Raw genomic sequence first — 26,860 nt, 5'->3', positions numbered from 1 at the left:
CAGGTCTCCTTTGTCAACCACCCTGGAGAAATATGACCCAAGGCCTCTGGCTCCTCACCCCTGCCCCATGCAGAGATCAAATGAGGCCTAGAGGCTGGACCTCTGGCAGTGATGGGCCAATGATCAGAAGGGGGAGCTCAACAAGGGGCATCCTCTCAGCTCCAGGACTTACCTGCCCCTCCCAGAGTGGACTCTCTACCCTCCCTGGCCTACCCCACTGCAAACATCCCCCTCACTGCATGGGGAGAGGCAGAGACAGGCCAGGGCCACGACAGGGACCGTTCTGACTTACTTGAAGAAGTCCTCCTTGCAGTAGACGCTCCCGGCCCTGGAGAAGCACCTGTCCGCCAGCTGCATCTGGCAGTCTGCACACTTGAGGCAGGAGCTGTGCCAATGTCTGTCCAGGACCTTCAGGATGAACTTGTCCAGGATGTGCTGGTTGCAGCCAGCACACTGGGGGATCTCTGTGAGGAAGAGGAGAGAGAGGCACTGTGAGCCTTCCACACAGCCCTGCTAACCAGGCCAGGCCCTGGCAGTTGCCTTCCCATTCTGCTGGTGATGGAAACAGACATGGCCCAAACCACAGAGCTGTTGCATGTAGTTGCACAGGTTATACACTGCACACAAAGGTGCATGGTCAAGGGACAAGTGGGGACTGAAAGCCAACCCTTGCTTTGCTGGCCAGGCTCTGTATTCTGGCTTGGGGTGACTTTGGCCCAGAGGAGTCATCTGTTTCTAAGGGCACCACAAGGCTAGCAGCAGCAGCCAAGCCATTTATGTCAGCTGCAGTTCCACAGCCAACAGGCCAGGAAGGCTCAGCAACATCCACCTCTGTTTCCACGACATTTTCACAAGTGATTGGAAGCTCTGCTAAAAACATCAGCCCCCAAAGTAAGCCCTGCCCAGGCCTGGACTGAAAGGCCATCTGTCCTGAAAAGCAAATGATAAATATGGTGTGGGGGAGGGGGTGGGCAGTGATCGAGGTCCAGGCCTGAGGGTGCGCTTGTAGAGAAAATCTCAATATTTTAATGAACTGCAACCGATACCATAGATTGGCTGGATCAATACCTCATCCTAATGTGCCTTCCTGTGCTGCAGATAGGAAAGCTAGAAACTGCTTTCCCAGACACCCTTGTGGCTCACATTTTGAAGATGAGTGAGTCTTCCAATCAAACGCTCTTGGGAGAGACTTGAATTCAAAACTGAGCTAAATGTCAGGACAGCTGAGGGACAGGCTTCCATTGTGCTGATGTGCGTCATGGCGGAGGCGATGAGGTGCTGTGTTGGGTGTTGCACTGTCCTGGTCAGTCACGGCAGAGGCAATGCAATTCTGAGGGCTGAGAGTTATCCCGGAAGCTCCACCCAGCGGGCTCCACTAAGTTGAAAGCCACCTGCCACCTGATGATTAATCACTTTTCACTTAAATAGTGAAAGTGGATTCTGTTGTCTGCAACGGAACCCTAACCACTGCCCCACCTGGTTCCTGTCCTGGGTGACTTCCTATCTGAGGTCTGTTTCTCCGCCATCCCATCTTTCCAAGGGATTGCTTGGGCATTTGATAGTATTTTGAGTCACTGACTGTTTCAAAATCTACAAAATGGTCAGGTTTCCATGGTTGGATGAACAAACAGTGCTAGGATCTCTTGCCATTTTCCCCTGTGCTTTTCAAAAAAAGAAGGTAACAAATCAACAAGTACTAAGAACAAAAACATAAAAGTGCAAGCCTTTGGCCTCCTAGAGTATCCTCCTGATATAGCACTCGCAAGGCTGGAAACCCCAGGGTTCCCATCCCTATTATAAAAGCCACCTTCCCTCGCTGTTTGTCTAAACACTCACTGCCTAGCACGGTGCCTGGCTCACAAGGGTAACGCCACAGATGTTTATCACTAAATAATAAATTGATCAAATCCTGTCTGAGAAGCTCACCTTGAAACAATTTTTCACTAGTTTCTCCTGTACACTCCAAAATGTCAACAGCTGTAAAACCAAATCTCTCATGAATCATACATGGTTTTTTGTTTTGTTTTGTTTTGAGACAGAGTTTCGCTCTGTTGACCAGCCTGGAGTGCAGTGGTACAATCTTGGCTCACTGCAACCTCTGCCTCCTGGGTTCAAGCGATTCTCCTGCCTCAGCCTCCTGAGTAGCTGGGATTACAGGTGCCCGCCACCACACCCAGCTACTTTTTGTATTTTTAGTAGTAATGGGTTTCACTATGTTGGCCAGGCTGGTCTCAAACTCCCGACCTCAGGTGATTCGCCTGCCTCGGCCTCCCAAAATGCTGGGATTACAGGCGTGAGCCACCGTGCCCGGCCTCATACATGTTTTTGATTCATATCATGTTTGTTGGTTGTGATATAATTTTAAAAGTGTTAATATAAAGGAATTACCCTCAACGTACTAAGAAAAATTTTAAACACATCTAAACCTATGTAGAGAGAAGGCTTTCTTGACTATTAAGACATTTATACTTAAAACCTATAAATAGGCTATTGGGACAATCACTGAATGCCATCACTAGCCCTGTACACAGAAGTGACAACCTTGGGCCCAGTTAAACCCCAGCCCCAGCCTATTCCCTTCATGGCCCCAGTACCACCAGTATTTGTGTGGAAGTCAAGCCTGGTATACATGCCTTGCCTGTTGACCCCTTTCTCAGACCAAAATATCCCATGAAAACTATGAGGTGTCCCATTTGCTAATTATCCCAGTATATATAGGATTCTTTTTTTTTTTTCTATCTCCACAGTTTTCCTCCTTGAGAAATACATTGTCCAGCCAATCAGTACTTACCCAGGAGTTCCAGTGTGCCCAGCAAAGTACTGAGCACTTGACAGCCACAGGGATTTCCACCCAGTGAGGGGATGGGCAGGGCATGGGGTGGGAATGTGGATTCTGGAGCTCAGCTGCCTGGGTTTGGATCCTGACTCTGCTTTTTAAACTTGGACCAATAACTTAGCCTCTCTCTGCCTCAGTTTCCTCACCTGTAAAAGGGGGTGATGATGACAGTAGTGCCTGTAGGATTGTTGTGAAGAGCAAATGGATTGATACATGGACAATTTTTTTTTTTTTTTTTTTGAGACGGAGTCTTGCTCTGTCGCCCGGGCTGGAGTGCAGTGGCCGGATCTCAGCTCATTGCAAGCTCCGCCTCCCGGGTTCACGCCATTCTCCTGCCTCAGCCTCCCGAGTAGCTGGGACTACAGGCGCCCGCCAGGTCGCCCGGCTAGTTTTTTGTATTTTTAGTAGAGACAGGGTTTCACCATGTTAGCCAGGATGGTCTTGATCTCCTGACCTCGTGATCCACCCGTCTCGGCCTCCCAAAGTGCTGGGATTACAGGCTTGAGCCACCGCGCCCGGCCACATGGACAATTTTTAGGACAGGCCCCGGTATACAGTAGGTGCTCAAGACAGGCTTGCTATTATTAGGAGATAACTGTCATGCCCAGGGAAAGGCAAGTCAGGCACCCATGTTCCTGGGCATTTTCTCCTGGAGCCCTCACAAGAATCCCTGCAGAAATGTCATGACTCTCCCGTGGAGGCTGAGTGGCCGCCTCACACAGCAACTATGCCAGCGGCTTGGGGCCATGCCTGTCTGCCCCACGCAGGTACTCACTCAGCCACACCCCTGGCCTCCCTCCAGGGGCCATCAGGGGCTGGCTGGCATCTCTGGAGGGCCCTGGAAGGTCTTGGTGAGGAGGTGACCCTTGAGCCCGCCAGTCTATGAAGGGTGGTTAGCCAGGAACTCCTTTGGTGTGACGCCCCCAGGATCCAGCAGGAGAAAGTAGGGGACAGCTCAGGTCAGGAGAGTTATGAAGGGCAAAGGGGAGCGGGTTTCTTCAGCATGAGCTGAGTTCAGTGCCCCTGCAGTCTGCTGAGCAGTGGAAAGGCTGAGGGAGGAGGTGTCTGGGAGGACTGCCCAGGCCTCTTCTTGCAGGGGAGAGGAGGGGAGACCCAACCAGGAAGCCCTCCCAACTCAGAAGTGAGTTAAGGACAAAGGGCATGCAGAGCCAGCAGAATGTGTGAACAAGGCCTGCTGTGTGCCACAGGGCAGTGCCATGTGCCCACTGAGCCCCAACAGCAGGGCACAGCCGTGGCAGGAGGCTGCTAGGCAGAGCCGTACAGGGCTTCATGTCCCAGTGGCACAGCTGCACCTCTGCCCTGGGAGTCAGGTCAGGGGCTTCTTTGTGTGATATGGATTTCCAGGAGCTGGGCCCCAGCCCCAGGGGGGCAATTAACCCTTTGAGAACCCAGATGAAGCACCATCCTCGCTGGCCCTTGGCATGCGGGCCAGGAGCTAGCCCAACTCCTTGCACCTCCCTTGGCTCCTGGGCAAGAGGGGTCGCAGATTCCTACCTAATTGTTGTTTGGCCAGCCCTCTGAGGAGAGATTTGGCTATATTTCTCCTCCCAGCCACAAATGCATGGGATGAGGGTGAGGATGTATGCCCATAAAATTTATTTCGAGCAAGATATCTAGTGGGAGCCTTAATCTGATGAGTATTCAAGAGAGAATACATTAGGGCTAATACATGCAGGGAACAGCGGGCAGGGGAGTTTTAGAGGCTTGTAAGCAGACAGCATCATGTTGAGGAACAACACTAAAAGCAGACAGACAAGCCGTGTCAGACTTGAGCTTGGAGGAGAGGATCTGCGCTGGGTCACTCTGGGCTGCCCAAACTAGAGGTCCTCACAGAGAGGCCTTGGGACCAAACCAGGGCCCTCTGGTTCGGCAAAAATGGAAGGGGCCTACCAAGGGTGCCCTTTAAGTTAGGAATTAAAAAGCTTTTCTATTCTACTGTAGATTTTGATGTGGGGATTAAACAAAGATAATTTGGAAATGCTCTAAAAGATCTCCAATATACCAATCACAGTAGTACACGCCAGCATCAGAAGCCTGTTATGAGCCATGTCAGGGCTTGAGTGTGTATTACCTCAGTGAACCACTCTCAGCAAGGGAGGAATTACCATTCCCATTTTACAGATGAGGAAACTGAGACTTTGCAAGATCAGGCGATGCGTCCAAGGCCCACAGTGGGGAGCCAGAATTCCAACCAATAGCCTGTGCTGCTGCTTTCCTGAAGATGGACTAACCCAGCCTGAGAGCTCAAGGGGCCTGAACCATCCCCTTACTTGGCTTGAGCCTGTCATTTTTTTTTTTTTTTTTTTTTTTTTTTTTGAGATGGAGTCTCACTCTGTCGCCCAGGCTGGGGTGCAGTGGCCGGATCTCAGCTCACTGCAAGCTCCAACTCCCGGGTTCCCGCCATTCTCCTGCCTCAGCCTCCCGAGCAGCTGGGACTACAGGCGCCCGCCACCTCGCCCGGCTAGTTTTTTGTATTTTTTTAGTAGAGACGGGGTTTCACAGTGTTAGCCAGGATGGTCACAATCTCCTGACCTCGTGATCCGCCCGTCTCGGCCTCCCAAAGTGCTGGGATTACAGGCTTGAGCCACTGCGCCCGGCCGAGCCTGTCATTTTCTTAGATAGGAAACTGTGGCAGAGAGAGAGTCTCAACGCGATTCCATGTATAGCGACAAGGGGTTATAAGACCACTGGCCTCTTGAGCTCCCTAACAGCTGGGCAAATGGAAATGTTGGAGGCACAAACTGAGACGACACAGGCATCTAGTGTGCATGTGTCATATGGGATGGATGCCTAATGTCCAGGGAAGGGCGGGAAGCAGCAGCCTCTGTCCACCATCTCCTCCTCCAGCTACAAGGTGCCTGCCTGTTGATGGCACCCATCCCTACTTGTGAGGATGTGGAGACCTGTGAACTCAGATCCCACACTCCCGGCAACGTGGGCCCCATGTAATTATTTAGATTAGTAAAAAATATAAACTATCTGGAAATTTTTCAAAGAGCAACATAAGCCTTTTAATTAAACCTATAATAAAGTATTATTTTTACAGTTTAGAAAGGCTGAACAGTTTATCTAGGTTTCCTACCAGAAATAAAGTTCTGGTGCATGAACCGGATCTCCTCCTCCCGAGGGAGGAGCTGTTAAGGAAGACTGCCTTGACCTCTGCTTGCAGGGGAGAGGAGGGGAGAACTATCTCCCCTCCCCTTTTCTTATAGAGGTGCAGTGGCTCACACCTATAATCCTGGCACTTTAGGAGGTCAAGGCGGGCAGCTCATTTGAGGCCAGGAGTTTGACACCAGTCTGGCTAACATGGTGAAATCCCGTCTCTACTAAAAAAACAAAAATTAGCCAGGCATGGTGGTGCATGCCTATAATCCCAGTTACCCAGGAGGCTGAGGCATGAGAATCGCTTGAACCCAGGAGGTGAAAATTGCAGTGAGCCCAGATATGCAGCCTGGGTGACACAGCAAGACCCTCTCTCTCAAAAAAGAATGAAGGAAGGAAGGAAGGAAGGAAGGAAGGAAGGAAGGAAGGAAGGAAGGAAGGAAGGAAGGAAGGAAGGAAGGAAGGAAGGAAGGAAGGAAAAGAAAGTTGTAACCAAAATTTGCAAGGGGCAAGACAATTTCCCCAATAAGCTCAACGTATTTCATGCAGTATTTACTATCTCAAAAATTCCACTTTAAAACTGGAATTTATGCAGATGCTTGGAGTCACTAAACACAAAATTTGATCTATTAATAACTCAGTTCCCAATATGAGGAGTCACTTCACTTAAAATGAAAGTTTTTCTCTTATCTGCCCATAACTGTTTTGTGACGATGCTCTCTGCTGGGGCTCTGCAGAGGGTAAACTCAGAAACAAAAAAGTAATGTCCCTGGAACAGCCGAAGAATCTTTGGAAATGCTAAACCACATAGAACAATACACTCTCCATCTGCAAGGCCCGCCCACCGGAGCATTCCCAGTCATGCAAAGGGACATAGTCGGGGCACAGACCTAAGCCCACATGTACCTGCATGAACATATACAGACATCCTCACATGCACTCACATACACACTCAATATTCATGCAGATATATATATATACACATACCCACACCATACTTATATACAGACATGCATATAGCACAGACACATACATACACATACAGAGAAACACAATCACAAATAAAGATACACCTTGAGACACATACATTCCTACATATACAAAGGCACACACATGTACCACAGTCACATATACATACAGACAAATGTACATGCCTATTCACATATTCTCAAAGACACATACTCACATGTACACAAACACACACACACAAACACATGCACTCACATCCTCATACACGGGACGAGGCATTGCCACTCTGGAAAAAAAGCCAATTCTGAAATCAAGATCTGTCTGTGGAAAGGAAGGCTTAGCTGAAGGAGGGAGCTGTCCAATCCTGAAGCAGTAGGGAGAGTAGGGAGTGAGTGAACTAGAAAAGCAGAGGGAAGTAGAAACATTGTTTCAAATACTTTTTTGGAGAGGGCTCAAAAATACTGGGAGATCAGCCTGGGCAACCCTGGTGAGACCCTGTCTGTACAAAAAAAAAAAAAATTCTCCAGGCATAGTCGGGTACACCTGTAGTCCCAGCCACTTGGCAGGCTGACGCAGGAGGATAGTTGGAGCCCAGGAGTCCAAGGCTGCAGTGAGCCATGATTGCATCACTGCATTCCAGTCTGGGCAACAGAGCAAGACTCTGTCTCAAAAACAAAAACAAAACAAAAAGAAAACACACACACACACAACAAAAATTTTAAAATATTTGGAGAATTTGAAAGTTTTCAGTTCTGCTCAGAGTTTAGATCTCCAAACCTTTAGGTCTTCCAAATTACAAAAAATTCCAGATCTAGTCAGACCTGAGCTCAGATCCTAATTCCACCCTGTATGTGATCTTGGGCAAACTGCTTAACGTCTTCGAGCCTTGATTTTCATATCTATAGAAAGGAGATGATCATACCACTCTTTTGGGGTAGCTGTGTTATGGTCACATCAGGTAATGCATGTAAAACACTGAGCCCCCATAGTCCCACTGTCCAAGGCCAATGGTTAGCTCCCTCCTTCACTGTCTAATAGCCAGTTGCCAACAAGATGCATGGCTGTATTTAAAGTGTATCAAAATTACTTCATGATTCATTAGTTCCCAGCATACCTTTTCCTTTTCCCTTCCTCACCCCCCTCCTAAACACTCAGAACTCTCTTCCACTCCCTTAATTCTAAAGCGTTCCAAAGACACACACTTTTCTAATCAACATGATCCTGGAGTATAAACAGCAGACAATGCAGTATTACTAGGGCTCAGTCTTTCTGGAATAAAGAAATCTGGCAGACTTTTTCCTCTGCAGAATGAGGACAAATTTGCCAGACCTTGGTCTCCCCCAGCATGTGGCTGGTAAAAATGAGGAGGTTGAGGCTACAACTGCCTGATCTTACTTCACTGTTGCTGTAATGTATCCAGGTGAGGGTAGATTGGGTTCAAATTAACGTTTGGGGCTTCTAGCATTTTTTCCTAGAGATATCTAAATGCCCAAAGGAAAAGAGACTATTTCTTACTTGATAAGAAATGGCTACAGACCCTTCCCCCGTAGCCGTAATCTCCTTCTTCATCGAGGAAGCTTTTAAAACTCACAACGTGATAGCCAGCCCTCAAAGCACCTGAAGCATTGTGATGGGGCACATCAGGCTTATTTTTCAGAGCGGCCCATCAGAAACTGGATTCCATTTTTAAATCCCCAAATTCCTCCATGAGTGGTTTCTGAAAGCTGGGAAGTGGAAGAGATCAAAAGGTCTGATGTGATCCGTGGCAGACCAAACTGCCCACACCCCTCTGGTGAGAGATAATAAATATCATGCATTTGTATTCCCCACTCACGTTTCTTCATTTCCAAGAAACTGCTCTCAAGGAACCAGGAGCCACCATGAAACATTTCACAGAGGGTTTGTGTTTGTTTGATCGATTTTAATTATTTGAAAAATGGTGTTTTCTGTCCCTTTGGTCACAGGAGATCAAAAGGGTAAAGGAAAAACAATTTTCACTAAAGAGACGAATATGAAAGCCCGCATATCTGACAATGACTTCTAAATACATTTAAGAAAAGGCACCTTTCTGGGGAAAGGAGTCAGAATTTCAGATCTTTCCATTGGAATCATAATGCTGATGTGCTACTTAAATATTTTTAAAACTAAGTTACTTTGTACTGATAGGAATAATGTGTAGGCCTGGCACGGTGGCTCACACCTGTAATCCCAGCACTTTGGGAGGCCAAGTTGAGAGGATTACTTGAACCCAGAAGTTCGAGACCAGTCTGGGCAACATAGTGAGTCCTTATCTCGATTATAATAATTTTAAAAGGGAACACTGTTTATTTAACTGTGCTCTGAGACCAGATTAATATTTTGTAAAATTTGTACTTTGATGTGCCAGCTTGATGTGCCTCCTGTGAGGCTTCTGCTTTTTAACCCCCTTTGCTTTTTAACTGCTTTTTGGATGAAGTGTTCTTTTTGTTTCATGCTTTGACTTGACAGCCTAATGCTCAGGACAAGGTTTTTCCTTGCTCCTTTCCAGAAAAGGAGCTGGGTCCATGGGAGCCACTTGCAGGGCTCCCTGTTTGCAGACCCCACAATATTCCCGCTCAGGTGGCCATCCTCTTGGGACAGCCAGCAGTGCTCCCAAGGGTGGCTCTGTCTGTGAAATGGGAGCTGTGATCCCAGTCTCTGAGTACCTTAAGACCACCAGCACTCCGAACTTGGTCAAATACCTTCAAATTGGCAAGCTCATTCCCTCCACCCGACACCCTGTGAAGCGGACATTCATTGTCTGTGTTTAAAAGTTTCTGAGAATAAGGGGCTTCCCTACGGGTACACAGGTTGAGGCCGAATTAGGACTAAACCTTCTTTTTCTCTGGGTCTGATGGCTTCCACCTGTGCTCAATCAAAGCCACCTCCATCTGGGATTTTTGCCCAAAATCTTTTTGCTGGTGATTTCCCTCCAGAAGTAAGCAGTTTTTTGAGCTTTGTCTCAAATAACATTTGGCCAATATATATTTCCAAAAACGTGTAATTGTATTTATTTGTTAAGTTTCTTTACTGACTACTAACTGAAAGGAGACATCAAGTGGGGCATAAGCAGTTGAAATATTATGCAAATGTTTTTCTTGAAATTTTCCATTCCTTTCCCACACGTAAGGAAGAGAAAACAACAAATTGCAGACATTGCTGTTCTCTTGCCTCAGGTTCCCTGAGTAAGAAAGAAGGAAGATGGTTTTCTAAAGGCAGGCTTGGGAAATACTGTCAGTGGGGGGCTCATTGATTTAGTCTGGGAATGACTAATTCTAAAATGTATCAACAAGGTGAAACCACAGGATATACTAAGTTATGGCAAGCCTGCCTAAACACACACCTGAGTTCTGAAATGTCCAGGGCAAAGATTTATAACGGAGGTATAGTTACATTAAAATTAAATTAAGAGGTCTATTATTGGATAAATATTTCAAAAATAAAACGTTCCATTTCAAAGTAGCCACCATCACCGCTGATGATAAAATCCTGTTTTCTGGTCACAATTTGCCTTTTAAATCACCTGGTAATTGTGACCAAAGGAACCAAGGCCTGATTCATCCATGCAGTCCCCACACAGGGAAAACCTGAGGCCCACGACTCAGTTTTCCATGACAAATCTAGTGTGTGCTGCCCCCCAACCCTGGCTCTTTGTCATTAAAGAATATTGATTTTTGTTGAACAGTTTGTAGTTCCCGTTTTTATATTCTTGCTTATTCTAAATCAGCATATCTTGAAGAGGCAATAACAGAATTTTCCAAAATGTTTTTATAAAATTCCTCTTAAGGGATATTCACAACCTAGTAATAATCTCATAACACAGCTAAAGCACAAAATTCCAACATTAATTCTTTCAAACGTAAAGAGAAAAGGCACATTGAACATCAAGGTAGTTCATGATGATGACAGCAGCATTAAACATAGAGAGCTGGGCTAGCCACAAAAATACTGGAAAAATTCTAATTTTAAAAATTGGCATCACATTGAAGGTAAATCATATCCTCTATCATCATATCCACTGACATTTTTTAAAATGCATCAGTGTACTCACGTCTTTTTATCTAATTTCTGATTTTTTCTGGTTTGTCTTGACAAATGACTAGCAACCAGAAAAAAAAGTCAGAAAATCCTTCTCACATCAGAAATGATCACACCTGAAGCCGTCCTTTCCCTTCACGTGCCTTCCAGAATCCTTCCCACTTTTACTGTTTGCTTTATTCGGTGGTTTGGGGTGCCTTTGAAAATCTCCTTTGTTCTTTTTTGGCTTTGTCAAAAATAGTAACCTCTTCAATAAAAGAGCAAATTCAAAAGTAAACTGGAGATAATTTTGATGTTATCATTTTAAGGCTGTAATTTGGATAATATTTTAACATAAGGAGGTGAGTAACAATGAAATATACAATGTAAATATGTATTTGCAGGGATAGGATTATCTCCTAGGTGATATACCATCACGTAATTAGTATTCTTCAGTAGGATATCAAATATTCTCAGTAATTGCAAATAAAACAGAAAATTACATTAAACAAATCCATGTTCATATATGGAAATGTTGTAGACATATCTATTTCCACTCCATTTTCACATTTAATCATTGCTAAATCTCTACACTGTATTTTTCTGATGTCTCACTCTGTAACAATTTTCCATATGTTTGGCAATGTTTCCCTCATAACAAGAAACTTTCAATTAATTTGGCTTCAAGTTTTGTCTCTATTAAGCTATTCCCAGAACCAATCCCTTAACCCCCTAACATCATAATTAAAGCAAATTATACTTTAAAGACATGTGGGGGTGAGGTACTGCAGTAAAACATCTGTGGCTAGACCCAGACTGACAGAGGGAATAGGGTGGGGAGATCTGAGAAAAGAAATCCACCAAAATTACAGCAGGAGGTAGGACTCACCTCCCAAGACGACTTTCCAGTCAGCCACTCATACAGTTAACCCCAAAGTTCATTTTCCAAGGGACAATCCATTTCATTTTCACCAATTAAACCCAAACTGTCCACCTACCCCCAAGAGCAGTGCCTCAAAATGGTTGATTTGTGCTCCATTTTGATCAGGGATCCTATAAAATTGAGGACTGAATAAGGTAAAACCTCACAGTGGCATCTAATTTTAGTTGATTTATTCCTACCACAAACAATAAGCTCAGCTCCAGGGTGGCTTCTGTCCTATAGGCAACACCTGTGCTCCCCTCCCAGGGCGCCTAGAAAGAGAGATGGATCCACCACAGGTGCAGCCTGCTGGACACATGACCCCCCAAGTAAAACCCCTGTGCCGTGAATTCCTGTACAATCCCATGTTTCTCCCCGCAAAGATTTTGCAAAGGAAGGAAGGGATAGACAGAAGAAGTTGGGGGAAGAGCGGAAGGAGGAGGAGGGAGGGAGAAAGAGAAATTCAAGCCACCAGATCGCGAGGGAATTTTACTAAAAGCAGTGGACCCTATTTGCCCACATCTTTGTTATGGGCATTGTTAACGCGCATTTCAGGAAGGGAGAAAGGCAAAACATTGTTGCAAACGTAAAACCCCCTCAATGGTGCCCCAGCCAGCCCTCTCCAAATTCAGCAGTCTATGCAGTCATGTATTTGGTGCTGCCACAGCAAACTGCTGCTTCCGTCTGTCTCTGACCTTGGGTTTCTCAAAGTGGGTAATATTACTCCTTCTGCCCTCTCTTCAGCTAAACTGGTTCCAAGTCCCTATGCGTTCCAAAGCTCCTCAGCTCCGTTCCTGAAAAATTTCCTTAACTGAAAGAAAAGGCACAAGGTCCCTTTATCAAGTTTCACCCACCCTCCCCCCATCTACAACTCTTCAATAGGAAGAGGACACAAGTTTCCCGGCCAGAGAAATCCACTAAATACCCACCACTCCTGCCCAAAACAAGAAGCTCAAAGCAGATTTCATAACCAGGTAATAGAAAGAACGGTTAATTCTTGTTAACTACTGTTCCATCTCTGCAGGACTGCAAGCCCCATCCTCCTTCCCCCGGCTCCTCCCTCTCCTCCCAGCACTGGGGTCTCCGGCTTCAGTCTACTAATGCGGGTGCTAAGTAATCACTAATTGATTGTAACGCAGAGTGAAAGGGCATTAAAATCCGAGGCAACTGGGAAGTTACGACAATGCAAATATTTAGGACTTGAGGCTGTCTACACCTGGCCAGCGGGGTCATCGGGTCACTGTTCAAAATACAGGATGCCCCTGTGGCCCAAGTTTTTGTCTACTCAATGGAAAGAAATTGCTTTGCTGGTTTCCCGGCTCTCCCACCCCCACTCCACCTCTAGGAGCACTCGATTTTAAAAAATGGACCCTGGTATTTGCAGCCCTGTAGGCGGTCTCCGAGACGTCTTGAGGGCTCGCGTTACCCTAATCCTCACAGCATTTAGTCTACATTCTTGCCTTAACCCCGCTTTATTTTTGGCGTGTCAAGAGGCAGGTGCAGATACACCTAGCTTCAGTCGTCCTTCCTTCAACTTCCTGCCGTTCCTGGTTTTCTCCCTCCACGGCTTTTCTAGTAATTCATTTCCTTCTTTATTAGTTTCACCCTTCAGATCCCTTTAAAAGACACATCTGTCCCACTGCCTAAAAATAATAAGGTCCCATCCTGCACAAAGCCAACCCCCTGAGACACAGGGGTGCACTCGGTCCCAGTACAGCCGCGGCCTCTCGTGCGGTGGGTGCACCCGGCGGTCCGTGCCACCTCGCCTTCCCCGGCGGCACACAGTACCACCAACTCCCTCACCCGGTCGATTTTAATTGACATCCTCAGACGCCTAGGTAGAGACTCTGTTTCTCTGGAGCCTGACACGTTTCCAGCGCTCGTCAAGGTCCACCAAGCTGGGGGAACCGAGCAGGGAGCCAAGACTCGAACACCCGCCGAACGCGCGGGCCGGGCGGATCCGCCGGCGGCCTCCCCGCTCCCAGGAGGAGGAACCCCTCCGAAAATAGGAGCACCGCTTTCCCAAGGTTAAACAGTCACAGAAGACTCGAGTCGCCGGGGTTGGGGTTTAATTTTGTTATTCCAAATGCTTAGAACGAAATGGGCCTGGAGAGGAAGACAGGTTTCCACCCGGCCTCCTCTTAATGGGAGCGTCGTCGCACTCGCGCCTGCCTCGCCTATCCTTGCGGGGAAAGTCCCTGCCACCACTCTAAAGGGCAGCAAAGGGGTCCCAGGCCTGACTAATTCCAGCTCAGTCGGACCTCCGGGCCACCTGAGAGAATAAGCTCCGAAAACGGGAGCAAACCGCTGGGCGGATGCAACGAAAGGGCTAAGGAGCAGGAACCCCTATTGCGGTGCACGGGGGACAGAGAGGTGGTCCCTCCCTTGCACCCTTCTGGGCTACGACCTTTGCTCACGGCTGCGGGACGCAGTAAGCGCAAAGCCGGCTACCCGCGAAGGGCCGCCCTGTCCAGATCTACCTCCACCGGCGAGCCCCGCAAAACCCAGAGCACGCCCAGGATTCCCGGGAGAGTGCCCAGGATCGTGCGCCGCCCACGGGGTGCGCAGCAAACGCTCATTTAAAGAATTCATCGTCTGTTCCCCGGGCCACCCAGGCCGGCATCTGCCCGCGGGGCGGAGGAGCCCTGCCCCGGTCGCAGCGAGGTCATGTGGGTCGCGCTTCCAGACCCTAGGACGCCACTCCCGCTCAGCCCTGCGTAGCCCTGCGTAGCCCCGCCTAGCTCTGGTTTTCGGCGAGCCCGGACCTCGGCCAAGCGAGGAAATAAACTTGAGTGAGGTCCTGCTTCTTCTCAGTCCCGACTTTACGACTTCCCGGGACACTGCGGACCGCTCATTGCAGACCTTTGCCCCTCACCTGCTGCACTTGCGTGCTCCGTGTCCGGCTTTAACAGTCAACTCCGCATGCCGAGAGCACTGGGACAGCGGCTTTCCAAGCTTCCCTCCGTGCTCATGGGCCTCTCAGATAACAAGGCGCTGGAAAGGAGGAGGCCGGAGCCCTCTCGCCCCTTGGGCGTCCTCGGCCATCCGCTGTCCCAAGCGGGGCGCTGCCGCGCTCACCCGGGTTTCTCCAAACTCCCTTCTATGTGGTGCGCAGCTCTGGCCAGGGGCTGGAACGGGATCCTAGCAGTTAGGACATCGGAACCCACAACCTATCAGGCCCGAATCTGCCGGCGGGGACAGCTGGCCTCATCTGTAAAAACCGTCTCCCGTCTGAGAATATTCTTGCGACGCAGGGAGGGAGGTCTATGGTGCCCACAGCTGCTGTATCGGAATGTTCGGAATATGATAGAATCTCAATCTATTATATACACACACATACACACACACGCAAAATTTGTGTGTGTGTTGTGTGTTCCTCGCACAAGGAGACAAGGCAGGAAGAACAGCACCAGCGTTTGAGCTGGTCTTGGGCAGTGAACCCGTCTCACCCCCTTAAGAAATGGACTGGAGGAAGGACGGTCAACAACTCCGGGGACTCGGATCCGCGACGCTACCTGCGCTGGGACATTTACCCCACGCACCCCGGAGGAGCCCCAGGAGGGGAAGCCCCAGGGAAGTCCTTCACCCCAACCCTACCAAACACAAAATAAAATACCCTTTTCCTACAGCTTCGGGTTCGCCAGAGCTTGACGGAAGCATTTTAGGAGACAAGGAAGGGGACAGAGACCCCCAGGCCTGCATTCCAAATACCACCCCCAGCCGAGACCCAGCGGGGCTCCTCCTTCTGCCGTGCGGGCTGCCCTCTCTCCCTCCAGGGATCCGGCCGCAGGCGTCCATCGTCCTTTCCCTCGGTGCCTGGGGAGACTACATGGCAGATGGGTCAAAACCGAGGCGGACAAAACGCCTCACCTTCCTATATGCCCTGCGCTTTTCCTCGTCTCCTCAGAGGACAGGGCCGTCCAGCCAGGGCCCCGACGCGTGGAGGGACTGCCAAGGTCCGAGGAGAGTTTTGGAGGCGGCTCCGGAGGCTCTCGCCTCACCTGCACCCGACACGCCCCGGTCGGGCGCTGTGAGGATTCGGATCTCTACGTCCCTACAGCCCGGAGGGAGGTGGCGGGGACGAGCTGTCGGTGCGGGCCCGTAGGGACAGCTATAGGGCTGCCGGAGCGACGAGGCCCGCACCCGGGGGCACGCGACCAAGGCGAGGTAAAACAAAAAACAAACAAACAAACAAACACAGGAGGGCGATGGATGGCGGGAACGGTTAGTCCGAACAGGAGACTGCGGGGGCGGGAGGCGGGGACAGAGTAGCGAGGAAGAGGCCAAGTCTGGAGCAAGACCAGCGAAGAGAGGGAAATTATTACATCACTTGGAAATGTTTCCCTAAAGGGTATGCCCCTCACCCATCCCCAAATAAGCAAAAGAATAGTCCAGCTGCTGCCAAAATAAGCTGGATTTAAATCACTTCTTCTAAAATGCCCCTAGAGGAGGGCACTAGAGGCACCGAGCTTGGGGACACCTAGATCTGTGTCCCCAAGTGCTGCATTCATGGTGACTCCGTGTGATGAAGAAGCGCACATTTCTGTGTTGAGGCGGAAACCCAAACCTTCTAGTTGGCGACTGGAGGGACCCCTGTGGGGGAGGATTTCTTTTGTCTCTCCTCCCCTAGGATTTAAAAACCTGCTGTCCTGGAAGGCCCAAGGGTGGGCCCCACGACCCCTCAAGCTTCCCCCTTCTCAGGCCACTGGGCCCAGTCCCAAGAAAGCTAATAGTTGTGTATATGCGGGTGATGGGGACCTATCCCCTGGTCCCAGCACCAACAGCATAACAGCCAGCGGCCAGATGTGCTGCAAGGGAGGGTACAATCCACTCATATTCCAAGAGGAAATAAAAGCTGGATCCGGAAGTCTTCAGGGAATGGGCCCCTCAATTTTGGCCGATGCCTCCTCCAACCAAGGTCACAGCTCGGACAAAAGGGAGAACTGAACACCCCCTCTAGGTTAGACACTGTCTCACTGGGCCACCCTGGGGTGGGGGTGGGGAGCAGGGAGGAAGTTCCTTTGTACACTTCAAGTTTTCCACAGTGTGAACCTAGACTCAGCCTTGGCAAACTGTAGCTCTGAAGGTGAGTTCTGGGCATTTTAGCAAAGCGACTCCCTGACGTCGAACATCAAAGTCGTCCCTGAACAAGGGAAGCAAAAAGTGAGACAATCAGAGCGTCTCTCATCACAAGAAAGGCCGTCAGAGCAGAGACCATCGTCCTTCATTGCGGTCCCAACGGACAGGTCACCTACGGACCACAGCCATGACAGCACAGACGTACTGGGTACCAAGGACACTAGTAACACACACACACCCTTTTCCCACTCATGCACTCTCCTCACTAGCGCAGAGCTACAAGCAGCTTAAGGACTCGGTGCACCTTTGCCAGGGTTTCTGTTTCCGTTTTTGCAGAGACTGAGAACCCACTCTGTCCCTGCCTGTGTGCGGGGTGTGGGGAGCAGTGACTCTCCAATGCCTTCTATGAAAACATCTTAGCAGTAAACTCAACACAGACGTGGAACTGTTTGCCAGCAGCTGACACAAAAACACGCAAAGAAGAACTATAGAATACAGTCAAGAAACAATCTAAATAGGCTTGGATGAAGCTATTCTTTTCTAGTTCCTTCTCAAAAACTTCACAGGGAAGCCCAGGATACGCCTGCCCTCCAAGGTATCGCCTGACAGAAACCCTGCCATGGAGACCCGAAGCGCAGGAGGGCGCGCTCGTGCGCCCTAGTTTGTAGGTAGTCACCATCCCTGGGTGAGCCTGTCCTTACTTAAAGTAAACCCTGAAGATGTAGCTACCGCACCACTGAAGAAGTCGCAGGCGGAAGTACAACCCCTTGGCAAGGGGAGCGAGGGACTCCTTGGTCTCTCCAGGGTGCCCGGGGCGCCCTGCTGAGCGTGCGAGCCACCGCGGCAGAACACCCCGGCGCTCGCCGCGCGCTCCCGCTCGCGACGATTGGGCACCTGTTCTGGCCTCCGCAGATTCCCTCTCGCGGACTCTCGCTCAGGAGTGAAGGACAGAGACGGATTCCCTCCGGGAAAAATTTCTGCGCGCGCACACCCATACACACAGAGAGAGACTTGGGGATAAACACGCCCCGAGCTCCCGCCGCCTTGCTAATTTCGGACGCGGGAAGAAAGCTGGCTGGTAGCTAGCAAAGCGCTCACACACCCCGGTCTCTACCTCTCCAAACTCGAGCCATCCTGAGCACCTGCCCTCGCGTGCGCAAAGGTTTGAACCCGGAATTCACAACTTGTGGGCGCTTCTCCCTCCCCTGCATTCCTAGGCTAGCTGGAATGCAGCGAGCAGATTCCCTCACAAGGAGCAGTCAGTCTCCGGCGGCGCACGCGGCGGGCGCCGCGGGCAGTAGCGGCTGGGGACGCACCCGGCGCGCACGCCCGGGGCGCGGGCCACAGGGATTAAGAGTGTGGCCGGGGCTTTTCCGCCGCCAGCCCCGGGGGCGAGAGACGCGCTCTCCAACTTCCCGCCAGCTGGGGTGAAGTTGCACTAGCGGTCCTGCGAGCGTTGACCGTCACGCCGGCGAAAGATTTGTGGGGACCACCTTCGCCCTCAGGCCTGGCCTACAGCTCGTACCCCTGGGTGTCCCCAAACAGCACTCTCCCCAGCGTTCCAAGAAAAGCCTTGGGCTGGAGATGCGGGGTTCGGTACTCGGCTCGCCTCAAGCAGGATCCAGGAGGCGTTTACATTCGGCCTCAAATAGCCAAGAGCCTGCCCCCCTGAAACGCACTCTGGCCGGTGCCCCTGCCCTGTGACCGACTCTGCGCCCCGGCCGCCGGCCCCTCCCGGCCCCCGAGCGGCGTCTGGCCCGCTCCGCAGCGGCTGAGGCTGCTAGTTGTCGTGTTAGAATTAAATCAGAGAGAAAGGGGGGGTGTCTTACGTTGCATCGGCACACCTAGCATCTCCGGGAGCCCCTTGACAGCCCCTTCCGCGGGGACAGTCGCACTCTGCATCATCTCGGAGAGAGAGCCAGCGAGTCGCAGTCTCCGGAGATCTCTCGCTCTCTCGCTGTAGCTCGATTCAGAAATTTCAAAATAATAATTAAAACCCCAAGCAGGCCGCTGGAGTCACAGTGGAAGCCGGGCCCTCCGCTTCTCCGGGAGGACTCCACAGGCTGCCCGGCCCCCTCCCCCCACCAGTCCCCAGTCTGTTTCCAGTCCCTTTGATCTCGCTCTCCGGGGTTGGTGCACATCCCAGGTTGAGACGCTGTTGCTGCAGCTCTGGCTTTTTTCCTCTCCTCCCTCCCCCGCCCGCTCCTTCCCCCTCCCCCTCCACCCTTAGCGTGCCGGCCGCCCGGGAGGCCGCGGTCACCCAGGCGTTTTGATTCATTCACACTGCAGGAGCGGCCGTGACGTCGCTTTCCGCAGGGAGGCCCGCCCTTCGGCACATCCCCCAACCCGGCGGCGGGCAGCCGACCCCGGAGAGAGTGGGGGTCCCGGCGCCCCGAGTGAGGCCGGCGGGGCGGAGGGGGGCGGGGCGGCAGGGAGCGGGGCGGGGCCTCGCAGGCAGGCACCCCCGCCCCCGCCTCCGCCCAGCCGTGCGGGCTCGTGCCCCGGGTATAAATTCTGCGGCTAGCCCGCCGCGGCAGCAGGTGGTCGGAGACAGCAGCGCCCTGGGTTTGTGGATCTCCGTGGGTTCCAAGCCCGCGCGGCTCATGTCCTCCTTACTCCTCCGTTCTGAGCCGGGGCCGGGCGGGGCAGGAGGTCGGGAGGCCCGGAGGCCGGGGCCAGGGCCGCGTCGCGGCGTCTTCGCCTTGCGCGCTCTCGGTCCCCGGCTTCGCTCCGCCGGACTGAGCGCGCTCCGTAATCGATGACTCTATCCATCTTCCTCCTCCTCTTCTCCCCTGGCCAATTCCTTTCCCGCCGGCACTTCCCAGCCCCTACTCTCTCTCCCCCGCGTCTGGCTGAGGCTGGGCCAGGGACAGCCCGTACTCGGCCCGGAACGCGCGAGTCACGCGGCGGGCGGCGGCGGCGGCCCGGGCTGGGGAAGGCGGCTAGGGGCAGCGCGCGGAGGTAACTGGACGCAGGCCCCCCGCGCGCGTCCCCGCAGACCGCGGCCTGCAGCCGGAGTCCGCACTTGCCTCCTGCTCCGCGAGCGGGGGAGCCTCCCCGGCCGCCCTGCCACCGGTCGTCCGGCTCGGCCCTCTCTTAGGTCCCCAGAGCCCGCTCTGCCTCTCCGGCTGCCACCGCGGGTGCTTTGAACCATCCCCGACCTCATGCGTGCAGGGCGGCAGTGAGCACACGGACGCCCGGGCTAACCAGCGAAAGGGCTTGCGATGCTTACTGTATTTACGAGATGCATAGACAGGTAGAGAGATAAACGCTTAAAACAAATTCTCAACGCGAGTTTCTGGCGGAAATACAACAGAAGGCCCAACGCTGGGATGAGGTCGCCTCTGAGCCTCCATCAGGCGCGCTCGACGCCTCCGGGCTGCAGGCGCGGGAAGCCCACCCCGTCTGCCCCAAGACCCAGCCGCTCTCCTGCCCCTAACCCCCACAGCATTTCCTTCCAGAAATGCAGACATACGCGTCCTTCCAGCCTAGTGGGGTTCAGCTTAGGCGGGAATCTCCAAACAAGGGACACCTGCTCACCTTTCAGGGTTGGTAAGGGAGGAGCATGGGGCGGGGGAGAATGGCCTGGTCGTCTGCGCTGCTTAGAATTTGCCTCCAATGAGGTCGCAGTGACTTCTGTGTGTCCTGGTACTGGGTTGGCATCGTCTCTTCCCTTGTTTACCTGCGAGGTGACTCTCGTGGACGAGACAATATACGCAAGAAGAAAAGAGCAAAAGAACCCAGTGACATTTTTAGTGTTTACCAAAATGTGTTCTATAGAAATATAACTAGTAAGCAAACACAGGGAAATGCCAGCCTCATTTGCAGTGAAAAACATGAAAGACAAAACAACACGTGCACACGTTTTTCTGTTTGTGATTATGACCTACGCGGGGGAGGGGCATCCTAGAGTTCAGGACTGGCGAAAGGACTTGGACACTGGTACTCTCACCAATACTGCTGGGTGCTTATACTCTTAATATCCGTTTGGAAGGAAATTCGGCAATATGTATCAAACTCATAAATTTTTCATACCCTTTAGTTTATGTAGTACTTTTGAGTGTCTATTCCACGGAAATAATCTAGAATTTTTTATAAAAGTTTCATGCATGAAGATGTTTATTACAGCATTATGTTTTGGAGAAAAATAACCTAAATAGTCAACAAAAGAACAGTGGCTTAGGGAATAGATTCAGTTGTTTGTTAGTACGTTATAGAATCATAGAAACCAATTATGAGACCCAATAACATGAGGATGCTTGTGAAATACTAATTTTTTAAAAAGCACAATGCAATAGCATAGGATTATAAATGTGTAAAAATCTTAGTGAAATGTAAGGGCAATGATAATACCCATTGTTGGTTAGGCTGTGGGGAAATTAGACAACAATTTTCTGGTGGGGATTGTAAAGAGGGGAAATGTCTTCTCAGGACATTTTGGCTACAAATGTGATGGATTTGACCCAATCCCTATAGAAATTTATCCAAAGAAAATAATCAAGAATGTTTGTAAAGATGTAGTTACAAGGATGTTTATAATGTTTTTAAAAGGGAGAACCTAAAAATCTAACAATAGGGGATAGTGAATAAGTTACACTAAATTATTAAGTTAAATGGAATGTTATGAAGTCTTAGAAATAATACAACAGAAGAATGTTTAATAATATAGAAAAGGGTTTGAGATTTATTAGGAAATGTGAAAAAAGAATATGAAACAGTATGAACTTCAGGAACTTTTTTTTTAAAAAAGCATGAACACCGTACACTTAAAAATGGTAAAGATGGTAAATTATACATATATTTTACGTCAATAAAAAATTGTCTAAAGTGGGAGGAGTAAAAAAATGCCAAAGTGTACAAGTGGTTATCTGTACAGTGGATATTGTATTTTATTCTCTTTGCTTTTTTCAGTTTTCTCAATGAGCACATTATTTTATAAAGCAGAAAAAACTAATAAAATGCTTTTAAAAATATTAGGGAAAAGGTAAGGAAAGATATCAAAATACTATTCAAAAGAATATTAGGAAAAGGTATATTAGGGAGATGCATTATGGAATTTTCTGTTTCTCTTTTCCAGATTTTCTGTAAAGTGATTATTTTTCAGTAATATTAGTAAAAGATAACATTCATATGCAGTGAATGTAAAGCATATATAGTAGTTACCTTTATAATTTAAAATTATATTTTAAAAATGCTCTCTGCAGCTCCTGCTTCCCTGATTTGAACCTGCTGGGGTCCTGCCATTTTCCCATTGCATGTCACTAGCCTGTCACTAGGTGAGACACAGCCTTACTGTGATGGGGACTTTTCTCTGCCCAAGACTGATTCAGGGAATACCACTTTCACCTGTGTCGCTTGGCAGACAAGCCCAAGAAAGTCAGCTTAGCTCTCAGTTCTTGCACCTGTAAGCAGCAGCTCCAACACACCTTGCACCCCATGCGCGTGCACACAGTGCAGCTCAGCCAATAAATGCCCTTTCCACATTCTGAGGCTTTTTTTTTTTTTTCTTTTCTTTTGAGATGGAGTCTCGCTCTGTCGCCCAGGCTGGAGTGCAGTGGCATGATCTCGGCTCACTGCAAGCTCCGCCTCCTCCTGGGTTCACACTATGCTCCTGCCTCAGCCTCCCCAGTAGCTGGGACTACAGGCGCGCGCCACCACACCCAGCTAATTTTTGTATTTTTAGTAGAGACGAAGTCTCACCATGTTGGCCATCTCATGACCCCGTGATCTGCCCGCCTCGGCCTCCCAAAGTGCTGGTATTATAGGCATGAGCCACTGCGCCCGGCCATTCTGAGGCTTTTCTAAATGCATTTGCCTCTTGTGTGAGCTGGGTCCCATTCCCGAGGTCCTCCAATAACATCTATACCAGCCGAGACATTTCACTTCCCCTGGGACCTCAGCTTTCCCATCTGCAAATGAGGAACCCCTAGCAAAAAGCTTTCCTTAAACAGATTCTAGTGCCTACTGCTGTTGATGGTAATAATAATAATAACATAATAGCATATGGTAGTAATGATAACAACTAATATTTATTGAAAGTTTGCAACTGTACCAGGCACCAAGGCAAATGCTTCTAGCTACATAATTCTACCTATTCTTCATGAGGAACTGATGCATGGTATTCTCATAGCTACTTGGTGGATGAAAAAACCGAGGCTAGCAGGGGCTAAGCTGTTTTCTACCCCCAGAGAATGGGAGAATGGCTGAATCCCACAGAAGTCCAATAATCTCTACTATGGAATGGCCCAGAAAGATCCTTGGGGTGGGACTCAGTTTGGATTAAAATCCCTGAGCTGTCTCAGCAGGGTTTTTCTCACCACAGTGCACCCAGGGCTGGCAGGTGACCTCCCAGGAATGTTCCTCAGAGCCAGCCATATCCCTTTGGGCCAGGACCTGGTTGGAGGGTGAGCACTGGAGGATGGGCCGGTGGTGGGGTGATGTGGCTTTCTTCAGGTCTAAGTTCTGTCAGAGAAGTTGAACAATAGCCAGTATAAAGTATCCGGTACTTGCTAGACATTTATACACTCCATTTCTGGAAACCAAACCCAACATGTCGGGGGATCTAATTAAGAGGCAAGACACTCAATTTAGGAAAATGATTATAGCTTACATTTGTCTAGCATTTTACATTTTACAAAGTTCCTCCACATATTTTATCTCATTTTATCTTCATAATTATGCCCGGGCTTGGGTATGATTATCAGGAACAGAGAGGTTAAGTGGTTTGCCCAAGGTCACACAGCTAATAAATTGCAACAGCAACTGGAAATTAAATCCAGTCTTTTGACTCCCAATCTGGTGCTCTTTCCACTCGGCACAGCAGTCTAGTGTGTCTTCTAACCCCTCCATTTTAAGAGCTTCACAGAGTAGGCAAGTTCACTTTCACATGCCAGGAATCCTGAACCCCAGGCTCTTTCTCCACTGAGGGACGAATCTCTCTGCCCCTGCTCCCCTCCCTGTCATCCCAGCTCTAGTCATCTTCTCCTCATCCTCATTCCTCTCAAAGCCCCTTTCATCATTTGCATTTTGAAACTGTTTCCTTAATTATTCTCCTGCTGTTGGAAACCTGCTCTCCCCGGGCTCCGTGGCATCCTTTGATTTATCTCTGTCTGGATAACAGCTCCCCAATTCTCCTTGGGGAATTCAATTTTCATTCATTTTTCTGCTGGGCTAGATTGATATAGACCCTCTGCCCTGGTCCATATTACTCATCCCAGCAGAGAGAACCAGGGAGACCAACCCTTAGCCCAGCCCCTGGGGAGCCACTGTCTTGTTCAGGGAGCCACAAGGAGTTCTCCAATAAAAGGACAGGGGCCTTTGCTCTTCTCCATCTGTCCACCCAGTCCTTCCAGTCATTTGTCACAGGGCCTTTCATGGGCCCACCACTTTGTCATTTGTCTCCTTCTCTTCCCAGAACCTTGCAGGGATCTCTCCCCACCAGGATGCTGATCATAAGGCCGTCACTGCTCATCTTAAACCTGCCCTTTGTCCTTGACACAGGAATTTGAGGGATATGGAAAAGAGATGGTCCTGTACTTGGCCATCTAACTCTCAAGATAAGATTCTGTCTCTGTTAGTGTCTAAGAAACAGGACAAGAAAAGGGCACTGGAATCCTTAGAGGAAGACAGAAAGTAACAATGGCTCACACTTACATTGCCAGCCCTGTTCTAATGCTGCATGTATATTCCTCATGAAACCCCCACAAATCCTTAGAGGCAGGTACTATCATTATCCCCATTCTACAGATGAGGAAAATGAGGCACAGAGAGGTCAAGTAATGTGCCCAAGGTTCACAGGTGGTAAGCAGCAGAGCCAGGATATGGTCATAGGTAGTCTGGCTCTATCCTTGCCAGCATCACCAGCATCATCAAATAATCCTTATTTAAGGGTTCTTGGGCATGGCCAGGTGAGCGGTCCATGCAGAGTACATGACCCAGCAAGGCCAAGTCCGCTGAGCCCATCTCTGAAGCCATCACATCCCATGGCTGTGTGTATGGGGGAGCTGGGGAGTTTAGTCTTGTTCCATTTTCGGAGTTAATCCTCTCTATCTCTCAAAAGTCTATAGTACCGACGGGGCATGGTGGCTCATGCCTGTAATCCCAGCACTTTGGGAGGCCAAGGCAGGCAGATCACCTGAGGTCAGGAGTTCGAGATCAACTTGGCCAACATGGTGAAACCCTGCCTCTACTAAAAATACAAAAATTAGCCAGGCGTGGTGGCAGGTGCCTGTAATCCCAGCTACCAAGGAGGCTGAGGCAGCAGAATCGCTTGAACCCGGGAGGTGGAGGTAGCAGTGAGTCAAGATCGTGGCACTGCACTCCAGCCTGGGTGATAGAGTGAGACCATGTCTCAAAAGAAATAAAAAAAAGTCTACCTAGATCATTCCTTAATTCGTGCATTCATTGGGCATCTGTTGTATGCCAGCTCCATGACAGGCCCTGAAAGGCAATGACCTGGAGTGCCAAGTGCAGACAGTTCACAGCTTACTTTGCTCCAGGACTGGCAACATTCCCATAAAATTATGTCAGCAAAGTTCTCCAGATGCCTCTGTCTTCCTTGTGTTGGGAAGGGTTTGGAGAACTGGGTTAACAAATGTTTCAGTTCTGGGCTTAGATGACCTGCATTCAAATCCCAACTTGGATACATTCTGTCAAGTTCCTTTTCTGCTTTCCCTAAGGTCACATAGCTAATAAGTTGTAGTGTCAGCTGGAAATTAAATCCAGTCTTTTGACTAAATGGAGTTAACGATAGCACTCTACTCACAGACTGTTACCTAGTCAGCATCATGATTATACCCTCTGCAATATTTTGCTTTTTTTTTTTTTTTCTTTTCCTTGTTTTACATGTATAGAGGAAACTAAGGTACAATAAACTCTCTTGGGTGTTCTTAAGTGAAGACTAGACTTTGGGAGCTCTTCTTTCTTAAGCATGCAGTTGGGATAGAGAGAGCCCCATGGCCATGGACTGTTCTTGGTTTTCTCCTTTTTGCAGATGGAGGAAAACTGCTCTTTCAATTCTGCCACAGGCTGAGGTCAATGTGCCAGAGTTACTTCTTGGGTGAAATTGTAACTGTCTTGTGAAAAGCTCCACTCTGTCATGGCAACAGACACCTTGCTTGTACCAAGCAAAGGGGACAGGAAGGTATAGCTGGGCTGGTTCTGTATCTTTCCTTAGGAAGCTGTTCTGCCCACACTACCTTGCACCTATGTTCTCTTTGTTTTTGTTTTCTGATTTGACTTAATCTCCAAATTTATGTAAAGAAGGAGCTTAGATTCCAGATGCTACACAACTGATACCTTCCCCGCTTCCCCTTTTCCTCATCTTCCCTCCAGGATTCAGCGGCATCTCAAATCCAAGAATGATCTTAGTGATCAACATTTTTATAGTGCTTGACAGTTTACCAGGTGCCTTTCCATACCCTTCTCACCGAAGCCTCACAAGGCAGGTAGATCATGTCATACTCCAACCACTTTCTAGATGAAGCACAGAAAGGTCGCGCTGTCTGGGCTTGACCTAGGGCTCTGTCTCAGAGCTTCTAACCAGATGATCCATTTCTCAGCTCTTTAAGAGGACGCTAGAAATGGTAAGGAGAAGGGGTGGAAAGTCCAGCCTGGCTCCATTTTAAATAGCTGCAGGTGTCAAAGCTAATCTATAAAACAACCCCGTCCTTGTCTTGGCGAAAGATTTTTACTGGAGGAGCCTAACTCAGCAGTTTCCCTTCAGGAACTGACTTATAACCAAAACATGTCAATGTGTTCGACGTGGGCAGAGGGAACGGGAAGAAGGCCCGGGAGGTGTGTGTGAGGACAGGCAGTGAGGCGGGGGCCAGACTCCCGATTCCGGAACCAGACAGACTTCAGTGTGGGTTCCAGCCATGCTGCCTGCTGGGTGTGAG

At 49.6% G+C, this 26,860-nt stretch overlaps 1 protein-coding gene across 1 annotated transcript in view; it reads right to left on the bottom strand.

The window, feature by feature from the left end:
• LHX4 (LIM homeobox 4) overlaps positions 1–19,092 on the bottom strand; it is a 45,224-nt gene extending 26,132 nt beyond the window's left edge. Inside the window, exons 1-2 of the mRNA XM_010375645.2 lie at positions 18,794–19,092; positions 293–464 (exon numbers count right to left, since the gene is read on the bottom strand). Coding sequence (XP_010373947.1) covers positions 293–464; positions 18,794–18,869 — 248 coding nt within the window. The 5' untranslated portion in view covers positions 18,870–19,092. The remainder of the gene's footprint in view (positions 1–292; positions 465–18,793) is intronic.
• Positions 19,093–26,860: the final 7,768 nt, after the last annotated feature.

This window comes from Rhinopithecus roxellana, chromosome 8 (assembly GCF_007565055.1).
Source record: "Rhinopithecus roxellana isolate Shanxi Qingling chromosome 8, ASM756505v1, whole genome shotgun sequence".
Taxonomy (NCBI): domain Eukaryota; kingdom Metazoa; phylum Chordata; class Mammalia; order Primates; family Cercopithecidae; genus Rhinopithecus; species Rhinopithecus roxellana.
Note: the sequence above shows the minus strand (reverse complement) of the source record. Positions and strands in the feature narration are given on the sequence as shown.